Source organism: Neolamprologus multifasciatus, chromosome 22, assembly GCF_963576455.1.
Source record: "Neolamprologus multifasciatus chromosome 22, fNeoMul1.2, whole genome shotgun sequence".
Classification (NCBI taxonomy): domain Eukaryota; kingdom Metazoa; phylum Chordata; class Actinopteri; order Cichliformes; family Cichlidae; genus Neolamprologus; species Neolamprologus multifasciatus.
This window is the reverse complement of record NC_140459.1, coordinates 2,810,185-2,829,849: the sequence shown is the minus strand read 5'-3', so window position 1 is coordinate 2,829,849 and position 19,665 is coordinate 2,810,185. Positions and strand designations below refer to the sequence as shown.

Sequence of the window (19,665 nt, the reverse complement as noted above, 5' to 3'; positions counted from 1 at the left end):
CGACAGAAATCATGTTTGTACAATAAAACCGACTAAAAACAAGAAGAATCACGAGACTACAGGCCAGCAGTTCACTGTTTTTCACACCATCACCAACACAACGGGATCACATCAGATTCAGCTCCGTATGTGACAGTTTCTAAAGCATCCTTTGGCAGCAGCTGAAGCTCGTGGTTATGCTGGTGACATTCAAGGAAACTAATTTATGGAAATAATGCGATTTGTGAAGAACAAAAGGTCAAACCCTGAACCTGCAGGATAATGTCATTATGCAGGAGCCTCCGGTGCTGCTGGAACATGTTACATTACTATGGTTGGCCAATAATATTGCTCAGTTTTATAAATGACTTATAATAATAGCTTACTGAATAGTTCCCAGCAGCAGCGCTTGATAGACGTTTAGTTGCTCACTTCCTACCATCATAAACATCATGTTTGCTTTTATAAACATGTTTGTTTGATTTGGTAAAACTGCCAGAACTTCACTGAAAAAATATATGGTGACAATCTGAACCCAGTCACTTAGTAAAAAATGACAATAATTAAAACTTTAAAAATAGCAAAAAGAGCACCTGCACTATAAACTTGTCTACAGTAAACAACGTTAAAACAAAAATACAGACATTACAGTCCTGCTGAGTGAAAACAAATACAACTATACAATATATTACAGCATATTCATGCAAAATTAAACTTTATGGTAAAATTATCTGTAAAAAACATTGTGCATCACATTCAAACTGATCTTTTTACTATCGGCAACTTCTTCTGGCACATTACAGAAGAAATGCCAACGAGTTTAAGCATTTCTCAGTTCTTCAGTTTCATAATTTTTCCATGCTGTATCGCACCAGACTGAACCCAAACAAAACACCATGCCTGGGTTAGAACTAGGGCTGCCACAAACGATTATTTTGATAGTCGACTAGTCAAATCATCATCCATTGGACGTAAAACGTACAGCTGCTCGTATGTAACTATCATTAGCTTACAGCTTGAAGTGTTTAAGGTATGTGCTAACTAAAAATAAAGACAAGATGATAGTTTATTAAATTTTAATGAAATTTGCAGATTGTTTCAGTGAAGTTTAATAAACTCCTTGCTATCTAAAATATAACAGGACACCGGAGTAAATTCTCGAGCATCTCACACTTCTGATAATCAGCTGTCTGCTTGACGTTTATTCAGCTGTGTAAAAACTATAACTTTAATCTCAGCCAAACCGATTTACTCAGGAACAAATAAAATACTAAATAAAGCCAAACAATAACATTTTTAAGTTATCTAAGTGACTTATATATCATGTTTAACCTGAGTAGCGAAAGACGGCGGTGGGTTTGAAAACAATATACCGGGAGTCCGGTGTTCTCACAGCGCTAGTTAGCCTAGCCCCCGGCTAGCTATCGAGCTAGTGGCTAACAGACGTCTCCGAAAACGTCGGAGCGCTTTTGAAAATATGTGGTGTCTTGATAAACTGAGCAGATATTTGAGGTTTACACAGCTACATTCTCACCTGAAAATATGTTAAACATTTATTTTGTGACCCAGAAAGAATAATAAGAGTAATATTAAAACTAACCAGCTGCCGCCATTGTTGGAAACTGAGCTGGGCCGCGCTATGAATTCTGGGACACAGCTTCTTCTTCTTCGGGGTTTAACGGCAGCTGGCATCCTTGTACATGCAGTGCTGCCATCTTCTGTTTCAGTCCGTTATTACACTCTTAAATCCTACTACTTATTCCTGCGTCTTTTGTGATCTTACAAAGCTTCAAACGACGCATCAACTATTAAATTAGTCGTCGACGATTTTAATAGTCGACGTAATCGTGACTAGTCGACTAATCGTGGCAGCCCTAGTTAGAACTGTCCAAATACTTCTGCAACCTTAGAACTGACTGTTCTTCAAAGGGAACTCCAACATCTCGACTCGAGGCTGTTTGGTAAATAAAAGTCTTCTGCTGTGCCTAGTTAGTAAATGCTAAACTAAATTTTACTGTACAGTATGGTTACAATCTAAACCTGCATTTTTCTGGAGTACCCTGGGTCTTTACACCCACACAAGCAAAAAGCAAAGCTACAGTTAACACACTAAACAGACATCTATGCATTTTCTGATGTATATGTTTGAGTAACTGAAAGCCTGCTTGGAAAATAATCAAATACATTTCGTTTTATTACAATCCTGGAGACTTTCCTCTGTGGGAAGGCCAACACCTCTTCTTTTAATATTGGGGAAACCCTGTAATCAAATGTTTCAGACAATATTCAGGCTAAGGCCCTTCATTATTTAACATGACAAACATATTAAAGTCACAAAGAAATGCTCTTACCAGTTTCTGCAGGACTATTTTTATTTCACCCAGAAAGTGAAACACTTGAAACTACAAATCTCGTCTTTGAGGGTTTCTGGCATGTTTTTGCAGAGGTCCCTGTTTGAACCCTGAGGTACCGCGGCACTGATAACCACGAGCCGCTGTGCTGCCCTTCAGTCGTTTACCCAGCCTGAACTTCAACCACATCTAACGCCAGCGGGATGACCCGAAAACACTTTGTGAGCTAGACCTCATCACTGAGCATCAATTCAGGACCTCACTGCTGCTCCTGTGGCTGCACGTCTCCAGGTACAACATCTGGAGGAGAGACAGCTGTTGCAACAGCTGATCTGGAGCGAGATCAGAGGTTGATCAAAGAAGCTGCGGTTGACTGATTTGTTCTCATGTTGTTGTAATTGTAAAGCCAGACGATGCTGGGATTTGTGTCCTTTGGAAGCTCAACATTGGGAATTTTTACCCTTCGGCTTAACCGAAACCAGCCAAACACACTGGGAACGTTCTAACCCAAACAACATCTGGCCTTTACTGCCTTTGGTGGCTCATAAGCTCCTGTAGTTTTTATAGCCGACAATTAGTTTGCCGACTGGATACGGATGCTCTGACAGCGCGTCAGGAACGGAGTTAATGCAGTCAGCAGACAATCGCTCTGAGCAGACTTCAGTCTGGAAGTAGTCTCGAGCTTTGCTGATATCGTTTTTCACATAACCAAGTAACCTTTCTAAGCAGGGAGCATTTCCATAGACTACATGTTCTTATGTTAAACCTGAAGTCTTTTTATCATCTCCATTTCTCCTCATCTCTTCATCTCCCTTCAATTCTTTCTCTATTTTGTCTCTAATTTCATCTCCTCTCCTTCCTTCTTCCTCTCATCCTGCCCTCTTCTCCTCCTCTGTCCGATCCAGTTACCAGGTGTTTACATGCTGACAGGGCGACACAGCTAACCGAACCTTTAAGGACATCATTGTCCCTGGCAGCAGGTTGCTATGGCAACCACACCAACACACTATGAAGTAGGGAGATGGAGGTCGACAGCAGCTGCACCTCATCTCCACGGCGGTGTTAGTGTTAGAAACAATAAAGGAAACAGTTAAAATAAAGTATTATTAGTAAAGCGCTATACAAACACATTTATTATTATCACAGAAAAAGTTCTGTTACTGTAACAGCTTTTATCTTAACGTCCCTCATGTCACAAAAGAAGTAACTCCTTATTTTCACATGTGTGGTATACATGTACATGGTACAGGCTGAAGCTCATTGTGTACCTGATGTTTAGAAATGAATAAAATCATAACAATAATAATAAAAAACGATAATAACTCAATTTTGCTTTAGTGCGTCACTGATCTGTTGGGAACCTGAGGAACGTCAATATTACCACCAGACTGCAACAACACCATCAAAGCACATAAAGGTCACACTTCATTATGGTTTTTAATAATGGAAACATTAAAGAATATAATGACTCAGCTTAAACAGCACAAATGTTGCCAGTTTGTTTGTGTGCCCACAGACTGCACAAACACCTGTGGATCAAATCGCAGGTGTACATAAAAGATGGACAAAGCTTCTGGACAGAGCATTAAACCTGCAGTGTTTTTAATGGCCAGCAGGGGGCGATTAATGCCGTTTTAATCAAGAGTCTGACTGTAGCCCATAGATATCTATGGGAAAATTACACTTTAGTTCACCGATTTACGAGTAAAGTAAATGTTTTCCTGGTGAGATTATGGTCTCAATCACTCGTGTCGAGTCTTATTAACACAGCACAAAGCTCATTTTGTACAACACAATCCCATTTCGCCATCAGCACAAGAAGCAAAGAGGCGAGAATTTGACTTGTGATTAAAACAAAAAATAGGACAAAAACTGAGCCCAGGTCTTTGAACCTGTGTGTACACAGCCTCTGCACACGCTGTCATTTCCATGATTCCCATTCAGTCTGTGCAACGAGCCGTGCAATGATTACAGATAGCAGAGAACCTGTCTAGATTTCCCTCCAGGGTGTGAAAAGGAAAACCTCCTTCATGCCCACTGTTGGCTCACTAAGAGGAAACAGTGGAGCAGCTCATTTCTCCTGAGGGACTAATCAGCTGATCTACAACAGCACATCCAAATAAATGTAAATACATGAAAATACATGAAAATCCAAATGATAGCCGAGACGACTTCTGATAAGACGACTGCAGGACGGATAAGATAAGAAGAGATAAGCAGAGACGGGGGCAGTTAGAGATGCTGCTTCTGCTGCTCAGCCTGAATTCTGCAGTGATTTCCATCTCGTTGCCATGAGCAATAGCAGCAGCAGCCGGCTGGACACGACAGCCAACGGCCTCCCGCTCCGCTCCACCCCTCCACCTCTCTCCCAATCACCATCTGCCCTCTACCTCCTTCTCTCCGATTTTCCTCTACTCCCCATCATCACAGTATTTGAACTTGCTGTAATTTTCCCCAAATTACAATCCGCACTCGCCTTGTTTGAACACAGCTTCCATCTATTCCTCTAATTTCACCCCTCTTCTATCCATGTGTCAGCTGGGAAATATCGACAGGACTAAGAGTTCTTGTCAATAAATCACAGCTATCAGAGCAGGATCACTGCAGCTTCCATTAAAGATTAAACCAACATGGAAGCTGTTCTTCCTGATTCTTTATAAAGCTCCTCATCATCACACATCATTTCATTTAGTAAGATTTAAAATGATAACAATAAAATGACGCATTAACACTGGTTCTTTAGGTCCTGATGACTATTAGGCTTATAAGTTCGGCTTTAGTTCAACCACAAAACAATTTCCTTTTTTCATGCTCGTTTTATTTTTGGACATGTTACAGAGGTTTTGAGAAAACCTGTATATGCCATGTTAAATGCATTTGTCTTTATCAGTGAGTCACATGACGCACAGAAACATGACCTCAACAATAACAACGAGTCTTAAACCTCAAATAGAGCCATTGTGTGGGTGCTAAGCTAGTTCTAACAACAAATGCTTTCATTTCATTCAATTCATGTTTAGAGATATATTTCAAAAACAAAAATAACTTAAAGTGATGTATTTGATGCTACAGCCACATCGGGGAAAGCAGCAGCTGCAGACCTCTGCCTGACGTGGCCACAGAGCCTGGCTGTGATAATTATCATCACCTGTCAGAACGACACCGTGTTCTATTAATAAATTAGCGCCAAGTTATCTTAGTGAACTTCTCAAACCACAGACTCCTGCTAGAACACTCAGATCTGCCACTCAACTACTTCTGACCCAGATCTCGGCTGAAGTCTCGGGGTGACCGTGACCGTGGAATAACCTTCCTCTCGACCTCCGCGCATCTGATTCCATCGCACTGTTCAAATCCCGACTAAAAACCCACTTATTCAATCTTGCCTTTCCCTCTAGTTAATATTTCTTTTATGATTTTATATCATGCACTTTTATGCTCATTTAAATTCTTGTTTGCTCGTTACCTGTTGCTTTCCTGTGTATCAGTGACAGCTACCTGCTGGCAGACTTAGCACTTGCTTTGGTCCTATTTCTATTATCCTCCTATTCTCTATCTTACTTGTTAAGCACCTTGGCATACCCTTGGTTTTTAAGTGTGCTTTATAAATAAAGTTTATTATTATTATTATTAATATATATTCAGTATAAAATATATAAAACCAGCTGTGCTGAAGTCTGAGGTTGTGAGGCGTGGCTCTACAAACCTCTAACTGCCCCAACAGTTACCAATAATTCAACATGTAGCTCCAGGTGTGCGCACACACGCACGCACGCACACAGGTACAGAGTGCCTGAATCATCAAGACAGTGACTGATCGTTTCCTCTGCTACTGTTGTCATTATGGCAGCGAGTCGCCTCAACAGGAAGCTGGCCGGCATCCAGCGCTGAGGACGCATACGTAAATACACACAGACACACACAGTACTGTGCAAAAGTCTTGAACCAACCTTCATTTCTTTATACTTTGCTAAGAATTTGTAGAATTCTAATAACCTTACGTACGGTACTTTAGCATTAATAATTTCATCCCGTTTTACAAAATCTCCAACACCACTAGATCAAACGCAGCCCCATCATGACACAGCCTAGGGCTGGGCGATATATCGAGTTTTTAAAAAAATATCGATATATTTTCATACGAGATATAAGATGTGACAATATCCTTTATATCGATATAGTCCATGTTACGTTATAACTATACTTGTGGAGCCGCAAGTTTGCCTCTCTTTCGTACACTTTTGTCTCTGCGCAACGTTACTCGGCCTCGCCTCTCCTTCACTGAACACAACTCCCCCTCCTCCCCCATAGCTTCACGGACACGGCAAATCTCAGTTAGCGAGTTGTGGGGCTGGACCGCGTCAACGTGTTAGCGAGCTAACCGCGCTAACGAGCTAACCGCGCTAACGAGCTAACCGCGCTAACGAGCTAACCACGCTAACGACATGCAGCCCACAGGGGCTGCACGGCCTAAAATCCTTTCATTTTCTCAAAAGTTGACAGCGCGCCTTATGTATGAATTCTGGTTGTGCTTGATGACCGCGAACCGATTTTAGGTGGTACACGGCGTTCAGCAATCTGTCACAAAATGTTTTAGTACGACTTTGGTAAGTTACGGCGCTGCAGCGCTTGATGGATTGTCGGAGCATTACGGCTACCGTAGTCTGGAGCCTCGCGGAGTGATACGTACTGTGCTTCAACGTAATATTACCGTATTGTGTGTGTATAAGGACCATAAAGAGGATTTCAAACTCCAGGCTGTTAGTCACGCAGTAGAAGTTGGGAACAGAGCAGCTGGGAAATCTGTCTTTGTTATTATGCTCAGCGTCTGTTAGTTTACATTTTGACTGCACAATTATGAGCTTTTTGTTATGCACAAAAACAACATTGTTTTCTTTTATTTATGGAGCATGATTATTTAAAAAATGCTGATAATTTATTTTTGAGTAAATTTTATGTACATCTATGCTGTATGTAAATAAAAATGCCTGTGTGACATCTGTGACACAGTGTGACTAAGAACTCTCTTTTTGTTCTTAACTTATGGCTTTAAAACAATATCGAGATATATATCTTATATCGCCACCCAGCTAAAAAATATCGAGATATGAATTTTAGGTCATATCGCCCAGCCCTAACACAGCCTCCACCGCAGTTTACAGACGCCGTAGACCATCATGGCCACGCCCCTCTCCTGACCTAAAGTAGTCTGGCTCACTGGAAGCAAAACATAAATAAATCACTGGACTCCTCAGAACGACAACAAGAAAGAGTCGTGCTGAACAAGAAAACTAGAAAGCACGGTGTACACACACAATCTCACAAATATGCCCATAAAGGCCGCCTCCTCCACTTAATCAATCCAGGAAGCAACCACCATTGATGTTACAGTCCAGTGATCATGAAGACAGCAGCCTCTGATCATTTGTCAATAGCAGAAAAGTAAAAATCAATAGAAAGCGTGCAGCCGGCTTCACAAACAGCAGCACAGAATACTGGGACCTCCTGCAGTTTGTTGGCTGAGGAGGAATAAATCTGAAGCTTCAGGATGCTTTTATTTAAGTTTGCAGTCAGACTTTACATTCTGCTGACACGTCAGAGACTCCACCATCAGCACGATGAGATTAAACCAGTAAAACAAGATCAACCAAAGTGTTGAAGAACTTAATCACCAATCAGACTTTAACGAACATCTCTAGGAGTTTGATGGTCGCCCTCTGGAGCAGTTGTGTGTCAGCTGAATGCTTCCTGAGAGCAGTAATGAAGGCCGTGTGCGTGGGAGTGTTTCCACTTTCAGCTGTGATTCCTCTCCATCTTCTCTCCCTTTTTTCCTCTCCTCTCTGTGCATAAAGCAGATTCATAAAGCCGCGGGAAATGTTTCGCTTCCTCTCTTTCGCTCTTCTTTAAAGCACTTTAGTGGTCTCGCAGCGGCCCACTCGCCTGCCGTGCTGGACTCTCGCTCTCGGCTCCTCTTTTAGTTGTTGCTGGACAAAAACTAAAGTAAGGGATTACTATTGCAAAAACGGTAATTAGATTACCGTTACTTTCCCGTAGGAACGCTGCGTTACTGCGTTACTAAAACCGTGATTTTTTTGCAAGAATGTCTCATGACAGTGACGTAAGCGCGTGCGACGTTCGTGACAACAGCTGTGTGCAGATCAACAATGGATCATATATCGAGTGCAGAGAGAGTATGAGCTGCAGCGTTTAAAGCGTGGAAGTACTGACCTTACTTTGAGTTTGATTCCATAAAAAGTGACAAAAACATTAGTGTCCGTTGTGCGTGGGAAGAAAACTTCTTTTTACAGCGAAAAAACCCTAAACTTCCAAGCAAGCACCGAGTAGCTACGACGTAATGGGAAACTCACAGAGAAACTCGCGGATTCTTCCACTGACCGCTGCACACCTGCACCAGGGTAACCCTCCGCCTACCCCACTCCTGCTTTACAGGTGAAAACAGAGCAACAGGACCGCTAGTCTTTGACTTTATTTATTTTCTGCTGTGTTTTACTTGCATCTATTTGAAAGACTGAGTGTAAACACACAAAATATTTTATTTTATGTGCTGGAATGTGCAGAAAATAGGTTTAAATATTAAACAAATTTCTTCCAGTCAGAGAATGTTGCAGATAATTAAATATTTGCTTGATGCATAAAGTTAAAAGATTAAAACTAATAAAACAAGTTTTAAAAAGAGACTTTTCCATTTGATTACATTTTGTATGATGATTATGTAGAAAAAGTAGAATTGGGCTGAAAGATCTATCGCTTTATCACCTATTCAGGTTGTAAATCGTGTTTTTAATAAGTAACTAAGTAATTAATTAATTTTGAAAATAAGTAATCAGTAAAGTAACGGGATTACTTTTTTGGGGAAGTAATCAGTAATTAGTTACTGATTACTTTTTTCAAGTAACTTGACCAACACTGCTAAGCACAGATGCATTTCATATATAACAACATTTTGACTGAAAAACCAGGCTTTTCCTGTTTGATTCCTATTGGCTGACAAACAACCAATAAATACAGTAGGATTTTATTGTCCTCTTGGAAACTTCATTTGTGTTCTTGTGGTAACTGTCAGGTAAACACAACCGAGAAGGCATCACAGCAACAGACATTATACACACTAACAACAGAGTGCTCCATAACAACAGCAGCAACAATAATAAGAATCAAAGCTCGTGCAGCATCACAAGCAACACACACACACAGAGACACACACACACGTCATATCGCCTGGATTTCTTGGACCAACATATGCTCAAAGGTGAAAGATCTCCAGGTAGGAAAGTTCACAAAGGCGGCTTTAAACCTTCGTCCTGATGAGAGAAACTCATGTCACCATGAAAAGGTTGTAATACGTCACTGTCCACTCCATAAATAAAGCTGAGGATACAACACGCCACTGTGGGGCCTCAGTAATAATGAAAATAGATGAGAATGCGGCGTTTAATCCAACGCAAAAGGATTCTGATGGTCATGCTGTCCACCTATAACCACTGAATCAAGATGCGTCTACTTGTAGCTAAATGCAAATGAAAAGTCCGGAAACAGCACGTGTATATTTAAGATTGAAATCCCCTTTTATTACAATAAATACAACACATAATATGATAGTAACCATGAATCCCATCACTTGGTCCAGATGACTGTACATATAAAACAGCATCCACTGCACTCGTCTCTCTTTTATATGCAACGAGCCAAAGCTGCTGCTGTCAGTGCTTCTACAAGCACACCCTGTTTCCTGCAGGTTATATCTGCACTGTGCACGTGTTCTCTAACATTATGGTTTGATTAAAGGCCCCAAAGAGCCACAATGATCAATGCCAGAGAACTGAACAAATAGCTAATGGATACGGTAAGAAATACGACAAGTACTCTTACCGACATCTTTACTACGATAACCAGCAGCTGCACCTGACTCACTCGATTATTTAAGTACTATCCTCCTGACAGCGTGCTACCAGGACCAGGATTCTGGTCCCCATAAGTGCTGGACCTCGTCCCCATCTTACCTCGGCTGTTATTTGCCAGGTCGGCCACCTTCTGAAAGGCATCCAGGAAGGCTGCTACAGCGACAACCGTCGTCCTGGAAGACACAAAACAGGAAGTAGAAACACAGAAAACGACGTTTCTATTCATTATTTCTTTCTTGCTGGCTTTTTAGTTTTTTATTGGAAAAAAATTATGTTAAACACATTTGATGTTTTTAATGCATGTTTATCATGTCATCACTCAGCTGATCTGCAGCAACAAAGCTCCCCGTCGCTCTGAATTCAAATCAGGCGGCGCACTTTGAACTCGAGTAATCAGTCTTAAAATGTGACATACGCTCTGACTCATCATCAGGGAGAGAAACTATTTCAAATGTGCAAATTCATAATTCTGGACCTTTGAAACAGAGACAATCCCCCCACAGATGCAGGGTGAGGAAGAGGACGAAGGATCGAGTCATTAGCAATCAGCTTTGACCTCTGATGACCTCTGTCCCAGGACAGAATCTCTGGAGGCTCAGTGCCGATCCATCTCGCTGATAATGGCTTTATGGTGGCATCATTAATCTCTGCCAGCCACAGAAGGTTAATTGAGTTGTTCATGTGTGTGTGTGTGTGTGTGTGTGTGTGTCATCGCTGGTTGGTTAATGGCTGAAAAGTGTAAACATGTATGTGTGGAGGCTTTGTCAAGGCTCAAGTGTGTGGTTTTTGTGGTCTGTGTGTGTGTACATGTTTCTATTGATGGTGGCAACCTTCAGCCGTGTGTGTGTGTGTGTGTGTGTGTGTGTGGACGTCAGGGATGAGGTGACAGGAGAGGTGAGCCTGACATTTAGACACCTAATGAAGCAGACTGATTGGATGTTCATGAGCTCAGGTTGTGCACACTCTCAGGATGTGGACACGCTTCCTTTCATCTTAAGGTTGAAACATCAATGAATATGATTGTCTATGTATAAATAATCAATATAAAACAGCTCAATGAGGCTACAGCATTTCTGAAACTAAATAACCTTCTTCATAAACCACAGAAGAAGAAGCCACAGTTCATGTAAACGCTCTCAGATCAACATCTGCACTGAACACAATCGCTGTTTTCAGGAAGCTGATCAAACGAACAGATAAGATAGTGACACATTCATCAGATCTCTGCTCTCTGTTCCAGTCAGATGAAAGTCACGCGTGTCGGTGACACTTAAGGTTTACATTTACACTCCTAACTCTACATGCATAGAGAGTTATTTCAGATAGATTTGCAAATGACTTCACACATTTACAAATCCAACGACAGTCGACAGCTTTCTGCAGACAGAAACGTGCACGCAGCTTGTCACAACACTACACGTCATCTACTAAAAAAACCTCTTCCATGGCATTTACAAATATTCTTGTACATTTATTGCATGATTGCATGAATTGAGACTTGCATGTTTTGCAGGATTTTCTGCTTTATCTTTTACTTTTTGTCTCTGGTGCATCTTTTGTATATTTGTGTTCTTCACTTGTTTGCTTGCGTGTTACTTTCAGTTCTTTGATGCTGTCGTTACAGGAGCCAGGCTGCAGAAAACCCTTCAATCTCCTGTTGTGTGTCACCCCGTCTCCTGTTATTGCTGGCTCCTGTCTGATCTGCGTCTCTGAGTTCTAGGTGCCGTCTCTGATGACAGACTCGGGGCGTCTGAAGATGTGGGCGGGGCTTCTCGCTGCGCTCAACCTCTCGCTCTTCTTTTCCCCTCAAGTCATTTTTAAACCCTTTATTTGGTCTTTTGTAAATAAACATGTTATGACATGTAATAAGCATTTTTACCTTAGCTGTGACTGTAGTTTGCTGGCCTTGCTGATGAAGTCATCCCAGACGGGGTAACTGCCCTGAAGGAAAAAGAAAGAAAATTATGAGGAAAATATCAAATAATCTGCAGTTTTATAGCAGTGAAAGCAAAAAATGTGGGGAAGATTTTTTGTCTTACATTTTGCAGCTTTAATTTAAAAAAATGAAGCTTTGACAAAAGAAACACATTCAATAGAGACCAATCAGCACTTATTAACCCTTTAAGACCTACCATAGAACCAAGTCCGCCAGAGCTTATATTATATGTTTACATGCTGTGGAGCCATTTTTGGGAGCATTTCAAGTTGCTATACATCAATACAACCATTACAGCCCAAATTTTAATAATATGTCTGCATTAAGTGCATAGTAATCACATAAATTGCAAAAAAGTGCAATAAACTACAAAAAAATTGAAAATCGTTTTTGTTTTTTTAACATATATTTCTAGTTAGAGAAATTTAAGAGGCTTATCCCTCAAAACTGTAAATACAAAAAAGTTGCACAAAATAGTTTCCTACCACAGGAAATTTATTTTGAGTGTCTTCATAGTTTTATTTTTGAAATACACCAATTTTTATACACTGCAGGAAAAACGAAAATAAATATTATAATGCAAATTTGCAAAAAAGCAGCATATGCATCAAAATAAACTATTTCCAGCAGTGCAATATGAGTCCTAAGCATCCCAGAAACAACACAGAAAGTCATAAAGTCAAAGATAACTTTTAAAAACACCAGTATAGGCTCATGAGGCCCTGATGGTAAAAAACTACATTTCCGCAAAATGACGTCACTTCCGGTTTCAGGCAGGTTATGGAGGACATGCGGTAGTTCGTGCTGATGGACGTAGGAAGTGTTATGAACAGCTGATCGGATCGGCAAAGCGTGTTTCTGGAATATTATGTTTTTGTTGCTGCAAGTGCTTTTTATGCAGTTTTTGCAAAACTATATGTGGAAGGAAACTGTGACCGAGGACAAGCTGATGGCATAAGATGTAAGTACAACTCCTCCGGTTTCATATGCAAAAAAAATTATTGCGCTAGCTCACGTGGTTGCAGAGCTACCAGGATTTAAAAATAGTTAAATTAAATGGAGCGTGTCCGCTCCGACCGGCTTTAAAGGGTTAAAGCCGGAGACAACAGTGTTATAAACCCAGTGTATCAGGTCAGTGTGTCAATAGAAATGATGGGGATGAGATTAATGAGAGCTCTATTGCACACATACTCATTATCATACAGTTGTTCTTCACCCAAAGGTCCCACAGTCTGGGTTATGTGTTAAATATAAATATATAGATAACTCAACCAACCAAACTAAACCCACGCACGCCTCTTCAGGCTCCAAACACATAAATCCTGAGAATCAGACACAGCAGTTAACAAACAGACAACAAGGAGACAGATCAATACGACCGATCCATATCTCCCTCCAACCACCCACCCATCTAGGAGGAGGCCAAACAAGCGCCCCCAGGCATGCAAATACAGTAGGTCTGCCTGGGTGTAGCAGGACTGAGAAAGTAGGCCGCATGGAGGGAAACGCCGAGCCGCCGCAGCCAACCACAGCCAACCACAGCGAGACAAACCAGGCTGTGCTTCTAATGTCAGCAGGAGTCTCCTGATGCCTTCAGGACGGGTGGAGCTTCTTTCTTTTTAAACTGCAGCGACAGATCTGAGCCGTCGTCCCTCACAGGGTTTGGTTGTCTAGACAGAATACTGTCACCAAATTTAAAAACCCTAATGATATATTATGTTGTGATGCTTTATCATTGCATAGCACATTATTAGTATCACAAATGTAGCAAAATATACAAGAAAGGTATGCACACACACCTTCAGCCACTAAGCTTTTATCCCAGACTTCATTAAAGTGTCGGGCGAAGGATCCCGAAGGATCTCCACAGGGGAACACTGCAGTCCAAAATACAGCAAAACTACCAACAATGTAACCTCGATTCTCATTTTTTGAATTTCATTTTGTAGATTTGGCTCAATGGTTCATGTGTCTCGTGTTTTTACAGACTGCTTCTATCTGAACTCCATCATTAGGAACGCTTACTTCTGCACAGGAAGTGGTCAGAATGAGCCAGAACGTCCAATAGCTCACTAAACGAATGCACGGCACAGGAGCCGTACATAAAGACGGTGAACGTTCCCACCCTGTGATCCTGTAGAGAGCCGGCACGCCTCCACCTCTCGGCTGCACTTTGTGGGCGTTGCCCCCCCCCTCCTTTTTTTGCTCCCACTGCTCTTCTCACGGTGCAGCTGAGCTGGGTGTGTTCAGCCTTCCTCTGATTGTGAGAGAGATGCCGAGCGTCATTGCCTGGATTACGTTACCATGGCAACCCTGCTGGCGGAGCACCGGTGGCTGCAGAGGGGCTTCACACAGAGAAGGATGTGTGTGAGGAGGATCACATGTGCATGCATCCTCACCCAATCTCTCACACACAGTTTCTGTGTCACATGTTTGTTTTCTTTGTTTCCTTTCATCCATATTCAACACCTGCATATTTCCTCCCCCCCCCCCCCCCCCCCCACACACACACATTTATCATAAGCACTGTCATGTCCTCTTCCAGCTCTTTCCTACTCATTCATCCTTTCCTCTCTCTAACGCTGTGCACACACGCCCACACCTCATTGCATTCTCTCTTTCTCCCACTTGGACACACAGGCGAGGCCAGGGTCGCTGCATCCATCAGTCACTGACGACATAAATTGTCACCGTGGCAACAACCAAAGGTGGCGGCAGCACGCTGGTCCTTCAGGAATCCATCCCTCTGTTTTTTGTATGGCTCTGCGAACACCTGCAAGAGCTTCAAACCATAAAATCCTTGCTTGATTTCTGCTGCTTTAATGTTTCTGTGTAAGGACTGCCACCTCGTCCACAGAGATCACTCACAATTTCATTTCTTTATGCTGAAAGCATAAACATAGATCCGCCCAACAGACCTATCAAACTGTGAACCTGTAACCACGCTTATTGGCTAAAGCAGCAGTCTCCAACCTTTTTTGCGCCACGGACCGGTTTATGCCCGACAATATTTTCATGGACCGGACTTTAAGGTGTCGCGGATAAATACAACAAAATAAAACTAGTACCGGTACCGAAAAAAAGAAGATTTATTCATAACACACGTGAAAAGACCCAGGAAAACCAGTTAACGATAAAAACAATAACAAAATAACGCTGAAAACCGATAAAAACCCTGAAAACCATACATTTCACACCTGAGCCTCAACTTTCTCGACCCGGTACCAAACGACTCACGGCCCGGTACCGGTCCGAGGCCCGGGGGTTGGGGACCGCTGGGCTAAAGACTTAAATTTCAAGCTATTAGCAACTGAGAATAAGCTGGTTTTCCCCCAGTTCTGAATCTATGTTTCTTCAAAAACAGGTGGAATTAATGCTCATCAGCCTGATTGCTGAGGTCATAAATGAAGTGAGAGCTCAGTTAATTTATCCATAGATGTCTACACAACAACTCCCAGATGTCTTTCTGTATCTGGGAGTTGTCCTAAACCGGCTATTACAAAAAAAAAAATAAAAAAAAAAAATGGAGGTTTAAGGTGTTTATGTCAAATTGGAAGTTATGTCCATCCTTCACATACAGACTGCACAAAATGTTAATCGCAACTTTAATTCAGTCTCTGCAACACACGCTGCAGATGACTGAGTTCTTTCTGATGACACTACTGCAAAATTACCGACATGTTTCTCTGCATTTATATCATTTTATACAGGCACAAACTGGACAACCAACCAATCTTCCACAGCATGTCTTTATCCTGTCTTCCTTCTCTCACCCCAACCAATCACAGCAGATGGCCCCGCCCCTCCCTGAGCCTGGTTCTGCCAGAGGTTTCTTCCTGTTAAAAGGGAGTTTTTCCTTCCCACTGTCGCCAAAGTGCTGCTCATAGGGGGTCATATGATTGTTGGGTTTTTCTCTGAACGTATTATTGTAGCGTCGACCTTACAATATAAAGCGCCTTGAGGAGACTGTTGTTATGATTTGGTGCTGTATGAATAAAACTGAATTGAATACTGTATGGTGGATATGTCAGCCCTAATTTCCTTTGTTAACGTTACGCTGGCAGGTGGTAGCAGATTTGCATCTGCACACAATATATGTGCCGCACTGATTCGATCTTCTTCAAGTCTCCGAAAAATACAAAAGCAAATGAGTGTCTTTCATTTCTGTGTTGCAGGATAAGCACAAAGGGTGCTGCTGCTGCTGTTCATACGTTTTTACTATGCTGATTTTCAGTAGTAGTACCTACATTTAATTAAATCAGATGTGTTTCCTGATGTGTTTCATCAATCTTGGATTTCTCACTTAAAATTTCAAAATGTGTTTTCAGATGAAATTTTTATTTTTTCATTTAGAGCTGCAGAGCTTCAGAACAAAGAGCACAAAAAGAGTTCACTCCCCACGAGTCAATGTCAGCACCACTACAATAAAACAAAGTGACCCATTTGGCCAGAGAACCAAAGTCAATGCTGCAGCTTTGTCCGTGATGTTTCCATGACAATCCTGACTCACAGACCAGTTTAACCAGCAGCCCGCTGCAAAAAGAGACCAGGCTTATTATAGGTCTGAGGTGATTAAGGCTTCAGTTCAAGACAAATGGCAATTAGCATCAAGCGAATGTGCTCATGTCCATTACTTACACTCAAAGCCTTGTTGTTTAGTAGCAAGAAACACTTTACACAGTGATGTCATCACAACATTAATGTTCAGTCTTAGTTTATCTGAGGTTGTTGGGTGGAGAGACAGTTGTGTCTACTTGCTAATCAGTGTGTGTGTGCGTTTGTGTATGCGAACGACCGTCTTAAAGGTTTTACTTCTTAAAGTTTATATAACTGAGTAATCAGCCCAATGTTGGACTCCATCGCCCTGGACTGCAGCGGGTCCAACCTCCGTGATCACGGGATAGAAGCACAAGAATTGGATCCTCACCTGCTGCTGGTTCTGGTTTAATCGTTCACAGGACATCTTTCGAACATCAGTACTACCTCATATATCTTTGGTGAACAAATATGCACACATGCACACCAAACTTGGGGTGACTCTAGCTCAGGAATGGGTCGTCTACCAACTGGAAAGTCAATGGATTAATCCCAGATTCCTCAAGTCCGCAAGCTGAAATACCCTCAGGAAAGATACTGAAGCTCAAGTTGCTCCTAATGAATTGCTTGGAGTGTGAATGTTAGAAATCATGTCAGATCGAAGCACTGAATGCATGTGTGTGTGACTGGGTGAGCGCTCGGCTGAGTAGAAAAGTGCCATGCAGCTGCCAAACCAAACGACCAACCACCTCTGTTTCAACCCGATTAAAGGTCACTGAGTCAGGACTGATGTGGGAACCACAGGAGGTGGGCAGCATGCACAGGTCACCAGGTCGCTGACTTCTTCTATAACATACAATGCCAAAATGAATCGACCATTTTCCACCTGATAAAACCGACTCCCCTCGAGGTCTGTTTTTTGTCCCACTCTGGATCGGCTCCGTCTGATTAAGTCTGGGAGTGATTAATCATGACATTATGCATATATATAATATTCCTGAATATTTACATTTATAGATGTAGGTGTGGGTACGGATGTAAGCATGCATGTTTATATCTACAGTATATAGGAGGATTATTTCACCCACATATCCCTAATATGTCCCCACCCAGTGGTCTAATGGTTCCAGTTTGTTTCTTTATGTGCCCGTCTTGTTTAATTGCTGCCCTGAGGTAAATGCTGTAAAACATGTTAGCAGCAACTTCAAAATAAGATGGAGGGGAAACTAATGAGCTGATAATGGCCTTGCACTCTCATTAATGTCTGACATCCTTTTTAAAGAATGTCCCGGATTGACTCACATCTATTTATTAAAAAGACACGCAGGAGGAAACTCCTGGAGTCTTCTTCTGCCCTTTGAGCTGCTCCTGTGGGCTTGGATCTGCATTATCCTGTTTGGGAAGCTCACTGCTGTCAGGGATTTAAAACCATCAGCTAACCTAACATGATATACTTCGATCTAGTAGCTTAATCAGTAAAAACCACTTTGGTTACTTGTGTTTTATACAACTCTACTCGTATTTAAGATTCTTCAGACAAAACGAGATTTAACCATCTTCATTTTATTAGTATTGCTTTGGTTTATGTGAACATAGAGTTGATCAGTTTTATTTAGAAATGATGATGTTCATCTGACATCCAATGTAAATAAATTGTTTGGCATTAAAAAGTGGAAAATGGTCACATTACTCTGGAGCTCCGCGTACTTTCTGACTTCCTTTACTTTTCATTCAGGCTGCACGACTGAGTCTCTCCTCTACCCACATATTAAAAACAACCCATCATTTCCAGCAAACAACCACAGACGGGCTCAGCGAGTGTATACAAAGCAAATAATGGAGCATATTCATTACACAGACAAAGAACCTGCTGCATTTTAAATCACATACTTCCTCAATACTCGCTGCTTTGAGCATATAAGCACGTTCGTGCGTTCACGTTCACGCTTACCCTCAATAGCTGCCTCATTGGAAGCAAAATGTAGGAAAAGGATTACAAGCTTATTTCCAACCAGCAGAAGTTATGTTGCCACAGCTGATGGAAACACTACTGCTAGCTAGTTACATAGTTTGTCTTTTGTGTTGGTTTGGTGTCATTAGGTCTGTGATGTATCACAATATGCATGAAAATATTGGTAATTTTTTTTTTACATGATATAAAAATGTCATAAGGTAAGATCAATGCTATACAATGAGACAATCCTGGGCATGTCTGAGAGTAAGAGCAGTTTAGTATCTACGTCAACAACCTCCAAAAGGCACAGTGCACATCCCACAATGCTTGATTCACACACTACAGAAGTACAACAACAAAGCATTCAAACAGAAGTTTGGGACATTTATGTCTGCTAGATGCTAACTAGGGATGGGTATCGTTTATGTTTTATCCGATACTGGTGCCAAACCGGTACTTTTGAAACGGTGCCGGTGCTTAAACGGTGCTCGAACCGGTGCTTAAAGAATGGAGAACACAAACTTAGTCCAAAAACCTCTCATGTTCAGCTGTTTTTTTGTAAAAAGATAACAATGTTAGCCTTTTCTGCAGCTATGGGGCATATATGGTATCACTCTTGGCTAGAAGCAGTGATTAAACAATGGAAAAAACACAAACTTTGTCCAAAAACCTCTCATGTTTAACTGTTTTCCACTTTTTCTTTGGTCATTTTAGCCTTTTTTGTCCAGGGTGAAGGGAGTATCTGCCATCAAACAAGAAGACAGCCGCATGTAACTACGACGGTGTTTGCTAGTTCACCTTACATGCATTAATGTAATAACGTGGTTAGCCTACTCAACGTAAATTACACACGAACAACATGAAGCTACTCACGCAGAGAAGAACGGCTGCTGCTGCATCATCATCCTCATCATTTCTGCTACACTGGCAGGGCTAGGGGCCAGGACTCTCCTCTTCGGGTTTTGGGGGATGTTGCTAACTCCGGGT

At 41.6% G+C, this 19,665-nt stretch overlaps 1 protein-coding gene across 2 annotated transcripts in view; it reads right to left on the bottom strand.

Moving 5' to 3' along the window:
* Nucleotides 1–19,665, bottom strand: part of LOC146492572 (protein MTSS 1-like) — a 75,678-nt gene that overhangs the window by 50,066 nt on the left and 5,947 nt on the right. For both annotated transcript variants that reach the window (XM_085149202.1, XM_085149200.1), the window contains exons 2-3: nucleotides 12,132–12,193; nucleotides 10,352–10,425 (exon numbers count right to left, since the gene is read on the bottom strand). In XM_085149202.1, the coding sequence (XP_085005328.1) occupies nucleotides 10,352–10,425; nucleotides 12,132–12,193 (136 nt within the window). The remainder of the gene's footprint in view (nucleotides 1–10,351; nucleotides 10,426–12,131; nucleotides 12,194–19,665) is intronic.